General features: G+C 39.7%; 1 protein-coding gene across 1 annotated transcript in view; it reads left to right on the top strand.

Annotated features, from left to right (window-relative positions):
* The window catches only part of MTCL1 (microtubule crosslinking factor 1), a 235,857-nt gene that overhangs the window by 205,666 nt on the left and 14,203 nt on the right, over positions 1-15,988 (top strand). Inside the window, 3 exon segments of the mRNA XM_042782073.1 lie at positions 715-969; positions 7,296-7,592; positions 11,700-11,731. Coding sequence (XP_042638007.1) covers positions 715-969; positions 7,296-7,592; positions 11,700-11,731 — 584 coding nt within the window.

Genomic DNA, 15,988 nt, shown 5'->3' with positions numbered 1-15,988 from the left:
GAGGAGTGGCTGGTGGGTTTGAACCGCCAGCCTTCTGGTTAGCAGTCAAGTGCTTTAGCCACTATGCTACCAGAGCTCCTGGGATCTATATAGGGGCTAAGGATTTAAGAATAGATGTGGGCACCCACCCATGAGTAATATATCTCTTAAGCAATTAACTACATGAGACCAGACAGACCACATTTACCCAAAAGCAAAGATGAGAAGGCAAGGAGGGGAAGGGAAGCTAGGTCAATGGAAACATACAAATAGAATGGAAATAATGAGAATACTGACACATCGTGAGAATTGTAACAAAATGTCACAGAATAATTTGTGTAAAAATTGTTAAATAGGAATCTAATTCACTGGAAACTTTCACCTAAAAGAACAATAAAATATTGAAAAATAAGTAAGAATAGACATGGTCCCTGCCCTCATGGAGTTATACAGTAGTGCAAACAAGAGATGGTAGTAACTGAGAATAGGAAAGCTTGAGCCATAGGAAACATAACAGCTCTTAGTGGACTAGCTTAACAGTCTGTGTGATTATCTATATCAACTGTTCTTAATTGGTACTTTATAGTGAAATTTGGTTTTTTTTCCCCATGAGATTGGTCACATGTTGGTTTAAACATGTTTCCAGGGATAATATGTAAGTGTGCTAAGATGTGCTTCATGACCTAATGCGAGACTTGCCAGAGGGGGGTTCCAAAAGTTTTTTCTCCTTGACAGCTAGAAGAGAAGACTGAGAAGAACTTAGGGGAACCAGGTCCTTCCACTGACAGTAAAGTGGCATTTCGGAAGGAGAGAGAGGCACACAAGAAGCTCCTCGCTGACAGTCATGTCCTGGTCATGGACCTGCGCTGGCAGATCCATCACAGCGAGAAGAACTGGAGCCGGGAGAAGGTGGAGCTTCTTGACCGCCTGGATAGAGATCGGCAGGAGTGGGAACGGCAGAAGAAGGAATTTCTGTGGAGAATAGAGCAGGTACGGAAGCATGCCAGACACCAGAAAACAGGGAATAGGTTGTAGTTAACTAAATTGATCTGGAAATCAATAACAATTATGAAGTAAAACATTAGAAATCAGGCTGCGTGAGATCCTTGCTGCATCAGTGTGTTTCCTGGACTTCCACAAGAAGACAAGGAAACACTAGAATTTCTAGTGCTGAAAGCCTAGGCTCATGCCCTTCTGTTATGCAGATCTTTTCATTGTGAAGGTTGTAGGCAACTTTCTTGTAGAAGGAGGAATGCAGAGTGGAGAGAGGAAATAACTTTTTAAAGAAATTTAAAGACTAAACTTGAAAAGTGAGGTTATTTCAGGTCTTGTACGGTGATGTCTGCCAAAAAGCAAACTATCTTTTCAGTTTGCCATGGAAGATGTGGTCACAGAGGCTGCTCCAGATTGAATGGGATTGCTGTTGTCTATTAGTAAAGAAATTGCTGAATTGCATTACAGGTCAGGCTGTTTGCTGCTGATTGCACCTGCTGTGGATATTGCTGAGCTATGATTAGATAGGACTGTCATCAAGGGAGGTAGCTCATCCTCTTCAGCCAAACAAATGATTCAAAAAGCCAGATGAATTTGGGGGGAGGGAGGGGATCAGTTCCCCAGATAATCATTCTTTGCATTGCATCAGCCTTAGGACAGTTGGCTTAGTTGTAGTAGTTCCTGAGTGATGCACACATTAAATTTTCACATTAAATTGATGAAGGTTTGGAATTCCTCCCTGGCCAGATCTTTCCATAGCATGCATTTTATTTGTTTCAGCCTGTCATACATAAATTTTTGAAGCCACAAGGAAATATATTAATCAATGAGAAACTGAATTCAGGGAAAATATCTTCATTACTCTGTTATAAATACCCATTTTGCCTGTTATTTACATGAGAGGCTTTTGAAAAATATATTCTGTTCTTCACAGATGATTGTACCTGTTATGCAGGTACAACAACAAAGGCTAGTTTAAGCATAATGTTGGAGAATGAGGGAAGGAAAATGAACTAAGTGGTTAAAAAAAAAAAAAAACCAGACACTTTTGGCTCAGAAACCATTGAGGAGAAGAAAATACTAAAAGGAGCTGACCCATATTTGTTCTTCCTGGGTTTGATTACTCACAATTAAGTCACCTAACTGCTTTTTATATGGCTCCATTTCAAAAATCCCTAAATCCTATCACTAGGCATATTGGCCACTTCCTATTTGGCTTGGATATAGAGCACTTAGGAAGACTTTTCTGTACTAAACTCCCTCATGTGTCTGTGCGCCACTGAACAGAACACGGGTGAAAGTTATAGGGGTAAAAGCATAAGTTCTTATGAATTTGATCACAAGTTTATCATGAATTCATTATACCCAACATTAGTTAACCTGTATCACAAGTAATTTCAGTCACCTTGTCGCTAGGAGCTTCCTTCTTGGCCTCCCTTCTAGTGTCTCTCACTTTGTAGGATATCCCTCATGTACACCAAGGGGCCTTCATGGTCCTTGCCATGACCTTTTTTGAATCCCCTTGACAGATTTGCTATAGTGACTTGTTGGTCTTGGCATAACCTTCATTTTGAAAGCCATACTTTGGTATAAGTTAAGGAAGTCTTTAAATTTTTATTTTATTCTTGGAAATGGAGAATTTCTAATAAAAGGAAGCTGGGTAAGACAATTCAGTGTTCTTCAAATTTTAAATAATTCATGACCTAAGGATGAGCAGGTGCCTCACTTTAAAACTGTATTTCAGAAAGGTAAGAGTAGTCAGCAGCTGAACCCTATTTCCAACTTGTCACTATTGCAACATTTCTACCAAACAGACAACCTCAGGATTTCAGTCTTCTTGATGGCTCTTGGCATAATTTATTCACAACACGTGAGTTTCAAGCATTCATCTGTTGTGGTGAATCCCACAGTCTTTGTGCAATGATTTCACTGCCATTTTTAGAAGAGGATTTGTTACCAATGAACTGATGCTTCAGATGTACAATTATGGCTTTCAAAAATAAATGTAGCCTTTTTCCCAAAGTAATCAACATTGTTAAAGAATATATTTCAAACCTTGGTGCCAAATCCTGAAAACTAGGTAAGGCATTCTCTGTAAGACAGGAAATTGGATGAAATGCATGTAAAGATTTTGTCTGGTTTTTTTTTTTTTAAATTAGCTATTGGTTGGCTTAGAACTTAGGAGTTCTGGTGGTGTAGTGCCTAAGGCACTTGACTGCTAATCAGAAGGCTAGTGGTTCAAACCCACCAGCCACTCCTTGGAAGGAAGATGGGGCAATCTACTTCCGTAGTGATACTGTCTCGGAAACCCAAGGAGGGGTCGCTGTGAGTTGGGTCCAACTCGACAGCACATAGCAACAACAACAACATTGGTTGGCTCGTTTATTTAACTTTTAGCTATACATTCCATAGATAAATAAGAAATGTAACTGAACATCCTTCATAAATTATTAGACAATGTATGCTTTCGATATTTGACTACTTGGTAAGCCATAGAGCCTTGGCTATGATGACCTAATGCAGATGGTGAAAGAAGTGACAGTAAATCCATTTTCCACTTTCAGAACACATGCTTCATGCTTGTCCGGTGTCATTAAATTCCTACATAATTTCTGTAACACAGAGGCATCTTATATGATGAATGACTGTGAGAACTTGGTGGCGGTCATATAATGCATACCATCTATCTTATCAACATCTTTTGTTTCAGTCCAAATTCAATTGGTTGATAGTTAACATTTATGGGCTCATGGTGTTTCCCCTCAGAATTTTATTTTCCCAGTTGACATACAGATCAGACAGTAATGAGCTGTGCTCACTATACTTAAAAGCACTGAAGCAAAGCTCATAATGTGTCACCTAGGGTTCTTTCCAGTAACTTTCTTAAAACAGCTGCTTTGCAACCTGAAAGGCCCTTCTTTTGCAGCCTGTTTAGAGAGTAACCTTTTCTATTTGGACCTTTCCAAGTAAGGTGACACTCTTGAGGGTTTATTGTTTGCTGTATTATTTGAAATGCAAATCTTTCAAATTTTCTATTTGCCTTAAAAGTTGTTCTACTGCAAGGTTCTAAGTATAGTAGGTACTGATTCCTGATTTGAGATGAGATTCCCCTAGGAAACCTTATCCTTTAAGGACCCATTCTTCCATGGCAGCACCCCAGAGGCATCTGCACAGCGGAGACCTCCAGTCAAACCCATTGCAATTCATTCTGAGGAAACCTAACACTTGCCAGCTTTAGCACAAGCTGCTCCTGGCGGCTGGGTCTATTTTTGAGCTCCCAGTTTCACGATGAGAGCCGGCTTGTTCCCAGCTCCCTCTGGTTCCTGCTCCCTCTTCACTCACACTCTCTGCACATTGACAGCTTCACATGTGATTCTTGCATTTTAATTCCTTGCCCAAAATAGCTTGGAGATGATCATGTGTTGAGACTAAATTGTGCTGACATTCATTAGATGAACATAATAAAAAGCTTTCCTTTTCATTTTTTTTTTTTTTTAAGAAAGTATTTAGCATCTTTACAAGAGAACTGCTAAGAACTGTGTCATTGGGTGGGGGAGGTGGAGAAGGCTGAGCAAAAACCTAGAACGAATGGTTGCTCCCCAAGTTGACTGTGATTCTGCCTCAGATGCTGACATTTAAACTCCAGCTACTTGAACCTCCCTCTCTTCATAACAGAGAGACAATGTTCTGAGATGTGATTCATTAGTTCAGAAATTACTAAAGATGAGTAAACACCCTTGAGTCCTCATTACTTCACATATCTTCATTGTGAGCTGTACATAGGCCATGCTTATATCCAACTTGTGGGTGAAGGTTTTACTTAGGACACAAAGATACAGTTTGTAAAGATGCTCTTCTACAAAGTAAATTGATATGCTTCCAAGGGGGTTAGAGAATTTCCTGGCACCATCTTAGCACTTGACGACTAAAGGTTTTTATACTGCCACTCCTTCAGGTCAAATCCAAATGTCTCTATAGTCATTCAGTTAATGTACTTATTAAAAAGAACAGTCGACCCAGGAGAATGTGTGAGCGTGTTGTCCTATAATAAAGCCCTCACTCAAGGTGTTCAGGTAAAACATCCTCAGGTCTTGACCATGCTTCCTGTACATGTTTTGAAAGGAGGTAAGAAGGAAACATCCAGCGTGAATTTCACACCACAGACGAGGGCTCCTCAGTGGAGCACATGTGGTTGTGTGCCTGCTGTGTCCCCACCTATCTCAGCAGTTCCCTGTGATTCTGCACTGGCTTATTTCCTGAAATACCCCCACAAGATCTAGTTCCAGGCTATAAATAAGCCAGAAAGGCATGATCTATGGGCCAAGGCCCAACAGAACAGAGTAGACTCAAGGGAGGTAGGTGGTGGTCTCACAGACACCCTGAGGGGTACACTGATGCTGGGTTCATGGACATCCCCATTTTACAGATGTGCTCAGGTTATTCAGCCAACCAGCAAGTCACACAAGTGTGATTCTAACTCAGGTCCTCCTGACTCCCTGTGGCTGAGTGTTTTCCCATAACTTCTTATAAGTATTTAATCAAGCAAAAAAATGTGACTATAAAATTGTGACTATAAACTGTGGCCTTTTTTTTCCCCCAGTTATGTTGGATATTTAACTGCCTTTTCAGCAGTTTAAGCTTCTCAAGCAAAATATAACTTGTTTTTGACACCAAACAGTCCCAGCCCAGTTTGATGACTTAGGTTAGGACTTGATCCAAATGATTTTGGGGATAGTTAGGAAAATCAAATTCACCCTTGGGCATTTGCTGTCATTGGTGACATTCCATTGAATATGCCTTAAGTTTGGAAGGTGACTCCAAAGATAATTCTAAACAAGTTGTTTAATATTAGATAACATCTTGGCTACAGCCAGCCTCCCTAAGGGAGTGAGTAATTGGACCTCTGGGTTCAGAGGACTATGGTTGTACGAGACATCAAGCTCAATTGGCATGACATACTATACTAAAAGGGAGTTCTGGTAGTGTAGCATCTAAGGCACTTGCCTGCTAACCAGAATGCTGGTGGTTCAACCCCACTAGCCACTCCTCGGAAGGAAGGTTGGGCATTCTACTTCCGTAGTGATAACTCCTCGAAAACCCAAGGAGGGGTCACTATGAGTCGAGTCCAACTTAATGGCACGTAACAACAACAACAACTACACTAAAACATTGTTCCACATCCTACTTTGGTGAGTTGTGGCTGGGGTCTTAAAACCTTGTAAGTGGCCATCTAGATGCAACAATGGGTCTCTTCTCATCCAGAGCAAAGAAGAAGAAAGAAAACTAAAGATGCATGAAAACAATTAGTTTAAGGAACTAGCAGACCATGTAATCCTATCCTATATGATGACCATGAAACAGGCTAACACTGTCAGCCACTTGGAAAGGGATCAGTGCAGGATCCTGGATAGAGTGGGAGAACAATGTGGAACAAAACTCAAAATCACAAAAAAGATCAGGTTTTTCTAGTCTGACAGAGCCCAGTGAGATCCACAAGACTATGGCCCCTAGTAACCTTTCAGGCCTGGAACTGAGTTCACTCCTGTGGCTTCCAGCCAAACAACAGACAGGCATATAGGGTGAACATTTACATCAGGTAGTGTAAAAAAAAAAATAGTATTAGATTTTTTAAAAAATAGATGCATAGTTCCTCATGAGCATGGCACTCAAAACTGTGTATGATAACATGTATTCTAGTTGAACAAGCTCACCACACTCGTGTGAACTAATGAAGATTTTCCATTTCCAAATAAATTTTCTAACCAGATGAGATTATTGGGTTTTTTACGTATTTGTAATAGCTACTAACCTAAAGGTTGGCAGTTTGAATCCACCCAGCAGCACTGCAGAAGAAAGGCCTGGCAGTCTTCTTCTATAAAAATTATAGCCAAGACAACCCTGTGGAGCTGTTCTACCCTGTAGCATGTGAGCTCACCATTAGAATTGTATGTGGTATGGTATAATCTTATGTTGTATTTTGAAATTAAGGACAATATTTTAAGAATATTTGTGTCTCACAAAACCTTTCATATTGACCCATATATAATAATTCAAAATTGTGGAGAAAATGGTGGCATGGTGCCTAAGGCATTTGATTGCTAACCAGAAGGCTGAAGGTTCAAACCCATGAGCCACTCCTCAGAAGGAAGGTTGGACAATCTACTTCCATAGTGATCCTGCCTCAAGGAGGGGTCACTATGAGTCAGATCCAATTTGACGACAGTGAGTTTGATTTTTTGGTTTTGTGGAGAAAATATGGCCTTAGGAACATAGCAACAGAAAAAAATGTGTTACTAATTATTTTCACTTTTACCACTCTCAAGTTGCAGAAAGAAAACAGTCCCCGGAGAGGTGGCAGTTTCCTCTGTGACCAAAAAGAAGGCAGCCCCTGCCCCTTCCCCTACCAGGGAAGTGTGCATGTACCTCGTGCCAGGGGAATGTGGTCCTGCTCTGATGTGGAATCCATCCCCTTTGAAGACCGGCCCCTGTCAAAGCTGAAGGAGTCAGACAGGTGCTCGGCCAGTGAGAACCTCTACCTGGATGCCCTGTCACTGGATGAGGAGCCTGAAGAGCTCCCGCCCCGAAGGCTGGAGCGGGAGTTCAGGAACTGCCTTCCTGAGGTCAGCATGGCTTACTCTATGCTAGCTTCTTACCACAGCAAGAAGAGAGTTGTACTTAAACCCACAGTGCTGGGTCGGGTCTCCTCACTGGCTTTCGTGTGTCCCATACTCTCAATTTAGTAAAAGTGAAATCTTCACACTGGTGAGGTTTTGTGTATGGTCCTCACCCTAAACTCCTGTGCTCCATAAGTTTGATTTTGCACCCTTGTCCTCAGTCTGGTTTAGAAATACTGGGATAGTATCCTGTGTAGAAGGAAGGGTCTCACAAATGATTTTGTCCAGCACAATATACAAAGGAAGTTAATAATTCTGAGAAGTATATATTTTTCTTAAAATCATAATATCATCTTCTGATTATAAAAAACTAATAACCCAAAATACCTGTTCTAAGGAAATAACCCAACAACTGGAAGAAGCAAATATCTCTGAACAGTGACATGTTATGAATATACCTACTGCTCTCCTATTGACATAAGTTCCAAAGACTAGGTTGTTATGTGAAAATCAGCATCATATGAAAATGTAGAATTATGATTTTCTGTTTTCAGACCATCCATTTGTCTCATTATTATTATTAGAAAATATGATCATAGAAATAATAACAGCTGAGATTTACTGATGTGTTCATGATTGTGATGAGCCCAGTTATGGGTTATTCCTCTGCATAGAAGAGGCTGGAAGGAGACAAAGCTGGATAAAGCCAGGCTGTATATCTGGAGGCCCATGGCTTAACCACTTTACCTTCCTTCATGGGTCAGAGCTTCCCTTGCAGAGATGCGTCCAGGGCTCCACTTCCACCTCTGCAAGCCCTCAGGGCCTGGTGAGTCAACAAGGCTCAGAGCTTCCCGCAAGGATGCTGAGAGCCTGCCTGCAAGCCTCAAGCCACATAGGAGCTGGGAAGCCAGAACAGGTGCCTGCTGGCTTGGTGCTACCTGTGCATCTGCCCAAAGACCATGACCGCAGAGGAGACTGGCCATGCATGGCAGCTAGATATAGGGCCCCCTGGTGCCGTGGGTGTGGAGGCAGCATGGCTCAGCTTCCCAGAGACCCTCCTTGAGGGAAGGGACACTCTGCCTTCATTGGCACCACGCCCACTGCCTCATTAATGTACAGAGTAGTTGGATGGATTTGTTTTACTATTGTCCTAAATGTGAAATGTCAGATAATGATGTAGTCAATAAGTGAGGAGTAGGTGTATATTATTCTGTGCAAAGGAAATTAAACTCAACACTTAGAATCCTTATATAATTCAGGTAGCAAATGTGAGCTAAACTATGTACTAAAATTTCAAGTAAAACTTATTACTAGGTTTTCCTAGTTATACCCTTTTTAAACCTGTTCAATTCAATGACCAACTCAATTAATTGTTGTTGTTGCTATGTGCTGTCGAGTCATCTCTAACTCATAGCTACCCCTCCTTGGGTTTCCGAGGCAGGTATCACTACGGAAGTAGATTGCCCAATCTTCCTTCTGAGGAGTGGCTGGTGGGTTTGAACCACCAGCCTTCTTATTAGCAGTCAAATGCCTTAGGCACTATGACACCAGAACTCCCTTTTTTAAACCTAAGTTTTTTAAATTCCCTCTAGGAATTACTACCTGAGAATACATTTAACAGAATTTGGTCTCCCAAACACTGAATTAGAAGAGGTCACATGAAATAGTTTGTTGTTGAAATATGTGGACATGACATAACAGTCACATGTCATGAAGTAAAGTGCCTTATCCTCAACAATATGTATTAGTTTGAACCATGTGCGGTCACCAGTATTCTACTATTTCTGATCTATTGGCAATTTAATATGCTTTAGTTTAATTGCTGAAGGAAAGTGTTAGGAGATTAGGAGACAGATAGAGGCCTGGGCTTCATACTAATCTCCATGGCAGAGATAATTGGCATGCTCCCTAAAGGGAAATGTGCCTCTTGCTACTTACTGTGCCCAAGAATTAATTTCTGTTACTATCAAAGGCTTTCTAGGGTCCTTGCTGCTTTTTCAAGAACATGACAGCACAAGAATATTTTCTCAGTAGGCATCCTTGTGTTGATAGTATTCTCTGCCAGCCCAGTTGTCACTTTTTTTTTAATTGTGGAAAAAATACATATTAAAACATTTACCAATTAAAAAAAAATTACCAATTCAATAATCTTTCCATGTATAATTAAATAATCATTATAGTTACATTGATTATATTCATCATGTGTACAACTGTCATGTCTATCCTTTTCCCATGTTCCACCACCATTAACATAAGTGCTGTGCCCCCTAAGCAGTGGTTCTCCCTTCTGCCATCCCTTCTGCCCCTAGTAACCACTAATAAGCTTTGGTCTCTGTACATTTGTGTGTTTTCATAAGTGAGATCAGAAGGTATTAATTCTTTTGTGACTGATTTATTTTATTCATTATAATGTTTTCAAGGTTCATCTGTGTTGTAGCAATTTATCAGGACTTCATTTCTATTTCTATTATATGTAGGTACCAAATTTTGTTTATCCATTCATCTGTTGATGGATATTTAGATTGTTTCTACTTTTTGGTTATTGTGAATAATGCTGCAATGAACATTAGTGTACAGTTTCTGTTTGCATTCCTGCTTTCAGTTCCTTTGGGTGGATACTCAGGATTGGGATTGCTGAGTCATATGGTAATTCTATGTTCAGCTTTTTGAGAAGCCGCTAAATTGTATTCCACTAAACTGTTAGACCACATTTCATTCCCACCAACAATAGGTGAGGGTTCCAGTTTCTCTCCGTATGTTCACCAACATGTGTTATTTTCTGGTTTTTGTTGTTGTTGTTGTTGTTAATCATAGCCATTTTAATGTGGGTGAGGGTATCTCATTATGGTTTCGATTTGTATCTCCCCAGTGGATAATAACATTGAACATCTTTTCATGTCCCTGTTGGTTATTTGTGTATCCTCTTTGGAATGTCTGTTCAAGTCTTTTGCTGGTTTTTCCATTGGAGTCTTTGTCTTTTTGTTGTTAAGTTGTGGGGAGTTCTCTATGTATTCTGGGTATTAAACCCTTATCAAATAGATAGGTCCCAAAGTTTTCTTTAGCATATCTCTTCACTTTGTTTATAAAGCCCTTTGATGAACAAACATTCTTTAATTTTGATAAGGCCCCATTTGTTTATTTTGTCTTTTGCTGCTCGTGCTTTTGGTGTTATATCTTATAATCCATTGTTAAAAACTAGGCCTTTAAACAATACCCTTAGGTTTTCTTCTAAGAGTTCTATTTTTTTTGGTTCCACATTTAGCTCCTTGATCCATTTGGAACTGGTTTTTATATATGATGTCAGGTATAGATCCTGCTTCATTCTTTTGCATGTGGACCAGCTATCACTCTTCTTCTTAAGGGAAAGTCACTAAAACTTCACCTCTGTGTCTATATAGACATGTTTGCTCAAGTCTAAGGGTGTTACATCAACTTCCATAGCACAGTTTGGGCCAATGAACATCTACCTTCCATTTTTTCCTTCTCTAACCCCTTCTTGACAAACACACACTCATACATACTTATACTCACACAAACCAAAAAAACAAACCCACTGCCACCAGGTCATTTCCAACTCATAGTGACCCTGTAAGACAGTGTAAAACTACCCCATAGGATTTCCAAGGCTGTGAATCTTTAAGGAAGCAGACTGCCTCATCTTTCTCCCACAGAGTGACTAGTGAGTTAGAACTGCTGAACTTTTGGTTAGAAGCCAAATGTTTCAACCATGATGCCATAAGAGCTTCCTTTTTATACTCACACAAGGTGGTTATAAAAGCTGGCTTTGGAATCGCATAGTAGCTGGGCCCTTTGAAGAAGCATAGAGAAACTGACTTCCAAGACCAAGTTTATAGCCAGTTCTTCTCATTCAGGCACCTCCCTTAACTACTGAGGCTCCAACCCCATCATCAGGCTGTGGATTCATGGTTTTATTATTGTACTTCAAAGGGCTTAGAGACACTAGCACTCCTGACTAAAACTTTGCCTCAATGTACATTTTAGATGGTATGTTCATAGGAGAGCAGAGCAAAACAAACCATTTTAACATATTCAAGGCTCCAGGATAACCAAAATCAACTGATTCAGACGAACTTACTTATTTCTTCTTTATAGGAAGAAGAAAATCACAAGGGAAATCTTCAAAGGTAAGTAAGATTGATGAAAATAATAGCAGAGGACTGAAGTCAAAATCTTTTGGTTTTAAAATTCCATCTTATTGGTATAAAATTCTCTTCAGAATGAATTAAAATTAGACTTGTGACTACATAGTTGCTTTATTATCACTGATTACACAAATATGGTATGAGTATTAACAGCAAAAAGATGTGTTGTGTTTGTGAGGTATCTTAGTTCTGTGATGAGGACTTTACAGATTTAGTTGTATGTATATATGCAGGAATGATTTGTGTTCTATGTTTTTCAATAGTCCATAGAAACTTCTCTCTTCTAATGTAAAGTTTGAAAACCTCCGTCTGATACACTGTGAGACACTTCATATACTGTGTATTTAAAAGCTCCACCAGGAGACCAAACCAAATCAAAGCCACTGCCTCTGAGTCAATTCCAACTCATTGCAACCCCCATAAGATTTTCCAAGGTAGAAAATCTTTACAGAAGTAGATTTCTCCCATCTTCCTTCTGCAGAGCAGCTGATGGGTTTGAACCACCAACCCTTCTGATTATCAGTCAAATGCCTTAGGCACTGAGCTCCTTTCTATTAGCAGAGTATTTATTAAAATATTTCCTGGCAGTAATCCTTGAAGAAAATGCAAAGTAGTTGATATCATTGATATTAGCTATATACCCATTTTTCCCCTCCCAGGCTAATTTTCTCTAGTTCTGCTTTTTCTTTACTTTATAGGTGTGTATGTGCCATTTGCACTACATGAAATTTCCTTTCTGGGCAATTTGCCATTTTCAGGTCTCCTTTTCTTACCTTGTCTTATGAATCATCTCATCCCCATAAACTACTGCCTCATCCTCATTTTGCTCTTTGTCAGATTCATCCAGCATCAGGATTGCCAGATCACACTTCACCCTTCAAGCTTTTGTTTTCTCTGGTCATTCTCAGGCAGGAGAGGGCAGTCCTTACACTCCCAGGCTCTACAGCCAAACCTCCTGGGTCAAACCCAGTTCTGCTTCCTACTAGCTAGCTATGACATTGGGTAAGTTACTAAACTGTTTGTGCCTCAATATCCACATCTGTAAACAGGAGGTATTTAGAGCTTTTGGTTACATAAAATATATTAAGATACATAAAACAATTAAAACAGTACCTGATACAAAATAAACATTAAACAAAGTTTAGTTCTTAGTGTACGCACTCCTACTTTTCCTTCTTTTCATAGTGGTATCTACATTAATGTCTCAAGTGAGGATATGTTTTAAAAAAACAAACACAAACAGTTGTCATCAAGTCAGTTCTGACTCCTAGTGACCCCATGTGTGTCATAGTAGAACTGTGAAAAACCACAGCGTTTTCAGTGGCTAATTTTTCAGAAGTAGATCACACGCCTTTCTTCCACGGTGCCTCTGGGTGGACTTGTACCACCAACCTTTCAATTTGCAACCTAGTGTGCTAACCATTTGCACCACCGAGGGTCTAGAAGAGATTATAGCAACCCTCTTTCTGTGTCCCTCTTCACTGTAGCTACTTTTTAATTTTTTAAAATCTTAAGTGCTTCTGTTAATTGCCAAAGCAATCTGTACTTTTAAAATTCAAACAGGATGAAAATAGCCAAAGTAGAAGAGTGGACATGTCCACCTGTAATCCCCTTTCCTGCTCACTTCTGATAGTTTGATGTATATCCTTCCATACTTTCTTCTCTGCACCTGCAAGTTCCTGCACATTTTTCAAATAATATCCTGTGTCTTTGTAGTTATTGTTTTGCTTTGCTTTGACCACGGCTAATTTGGTGTTTCAAATGACAGCAGAGTTGCACATGGTTCACAGGTTTCAACACAGCTTATAGACTGAGATAGACTAGGAAGAAAGAAGAGGCCATCCACTTCTCAAAGAATTGGCCAGGGAAAACCTTATGAATAGCAGAGAAACACTGTCTGATACATTACTGCTCAACTTTATGAATAGCCCGGAAACATTGTCTGATACAATGCAGGCAGATGATCCCTTTGGGTCAGAAGGCACTCAAAATGCAACTGGGAAAGAGCTGCCTCATCAGAGTAGAACCAACCTTGCTGATATGGATAAAGTAAAGCTTTCGGGACCTCTGTTTGCTTATATGTCTTGACTTAAATTGAGGAGAAACAGCTGCAAACATCCATTAATAATACAGACATGGAATGTACGAAGTATGAATCTAGGAAAATTGAAAATTGTCAAAAATGAAATGTAACGCATAAAGATTGATATCCTAGCCATTAGTGAGCTGAAATGGACCATTTTTTGCCATTTTAAATCAGACAACCACATGATCTACTATGCCGGGGATGACAATTTGAAGAGGAATGGTGTGGCATTCATCATCACAAAGGATGTTTCAAGATCTCTCCTGAAGTACAATGCTGTCAGTGATAGGATATCCATATGCTTACAAGGAAGAGCCATTAATATTACTGTTACTCATATTTACGCACCAATGACCAAAACGAAAGATGAGGAAATTGAGGATTTTTATCAACTTCTGCAGTCTGAAATTGAGCAAACATGCAATTGGGATGTATTAATTATCACTGGTGACTAGAATGCAAAATTTGGAAACAAAGAAGAATCACCAGTAGCTGGAAAATTTGGCATTCGTGACAAAAATAATTCTGGAGACTGCATGATAGAGTTTTGCAAGACCAATGAATGACTTATTCATTGCAAGTACCTTTTTTCAACAACACAAATAGTGGCTGTACATGGGGACTTCACCAGATGAAGTACACAGGAATCAGATTGACTACATCTGTGGCAAGAAGCAATAGAAAAGCTCAGTATCTTCAGCCAAAACCAGGCCAGGAGCTGATTGTGGAACAGACCATCAACTGCTCATATGCAAGTTCAACTTGAAGTTGAAGACAATTAAAACAAGTCCAAGAGAGCCAAAATATGATCTGGAATATATCCCTCCTGAATTTAGAGACCATCTAAAAAATAGATTTTATGCACTGAGGAGCAAGGACCAAAAACCAGAAGAATTATGAGATGACATCAATAACATCATCTGTGAAGAAAGAAAGAGGTCATTTAAAAGACAAGAAAGGAAAAAAGAAGAAAGACCAAAATTGATGTCAGAAGAGACTCTGAAACTTGCCCTTGAGTGGAGAATAACGGCAAGATAAAAGAACTGAACAGATGATTTCAAAGAGCAGCTCAAGCAGACAAAGCCAATTAATATAATGAAATGTGCAAAGACCTGGAGTTAGAGAACCAAAAGAGAAGAACATGCTTGGCATTTCTCAAGCTGAAACAACTGGGGAAAAAATTTAAGCCATGAGTTGCAATATTGAATGATTCTATGGGTAAAATATCAAATGATGCAGGAAGCATCAAAAGAAGGTGGAAGGAATACACAGAGTCATCGTACCAAAAAGACCTGGTAGATCTTCATCCATTTCAGGAGGTGGCATATGAGCACGAACCAATGATTGAAGGAAGAAATTGAAGCTGCACTGAAGGAATTGATGAAGAACAAGGCTCCAGGAGTTGACAGAATACCCGTTGACATGTTTCAACAAACGCATGCCCCACTGGAGGCACTCACTCAGCTATGCCAAGAGATTTGGAAGACAGCTACCTGGCCAACTGACTGGAAGAGCTCCATATTTGTACCTATTCCAAAGAAAGGTGATCCCACAGAATGTGAAAATTATCAAATGATATTAATATCACATGCAAGTAAAATCTTACTGAAGATAATTCAAAAATGATTGCAGTACTATATTGACAGTGACCTTCCAGAAATGCAACCTGGATTCAGAAGAGGATGTGGAATGAGGAATATCATTGCTGATGTCAGATGGATCTTGGCTAAAAGCAAAGAATACCAAAAAGATGTTTACTTGTGTTTTATTGACTATGCCAAAGCATTTGATTGTGTGGATCATGACGAATTTTGGGTAATATTGAGAAGAATGGGAATTCCAGAACACTTAATTGTACTCATGAGGAACCTGTACATAGACCAGGAGGCTGTTGTTCAAACAGAACAAGGGGACACTGCATGTTTTAAAATCAAGAAGGATGTGTGTCAGGGTTGTATCATTACACCATACTTACTCAATCTGTATGCTGAGCAAATAATCTGAGAAGCTGGACTAGATGAAGAAGAAAGTGGATTCAGGATGGAGGAAGAATCATTAACAACCTGGGATATGCCGATGACACAACTTTGCATGCTGAAAGTGAGGATAACTTGAAGCACTTACGAAGACTGAAGAATACAGTCTGCATTATG

This window comes from Orycteropus afer, unplaced genomic scaffold (genome assembly GCF_000298275.1).
Source record: "Orycteropus afer afer isolate SDZICR_OR568_19922 unplaced genomic scaffold, OryAfe1.0 scaffold00234, whole genome shotgun sequence".
Lineage (NCBI taxonomy): Eukaryota > Metazoa > Chordata > Mammalia > Tubulidentata > Orycteropodidae > Orycteropus > Orycteropus afer.
This window is presented reverse-complemented; position numbering and strand designations above follow the sequence as displayed.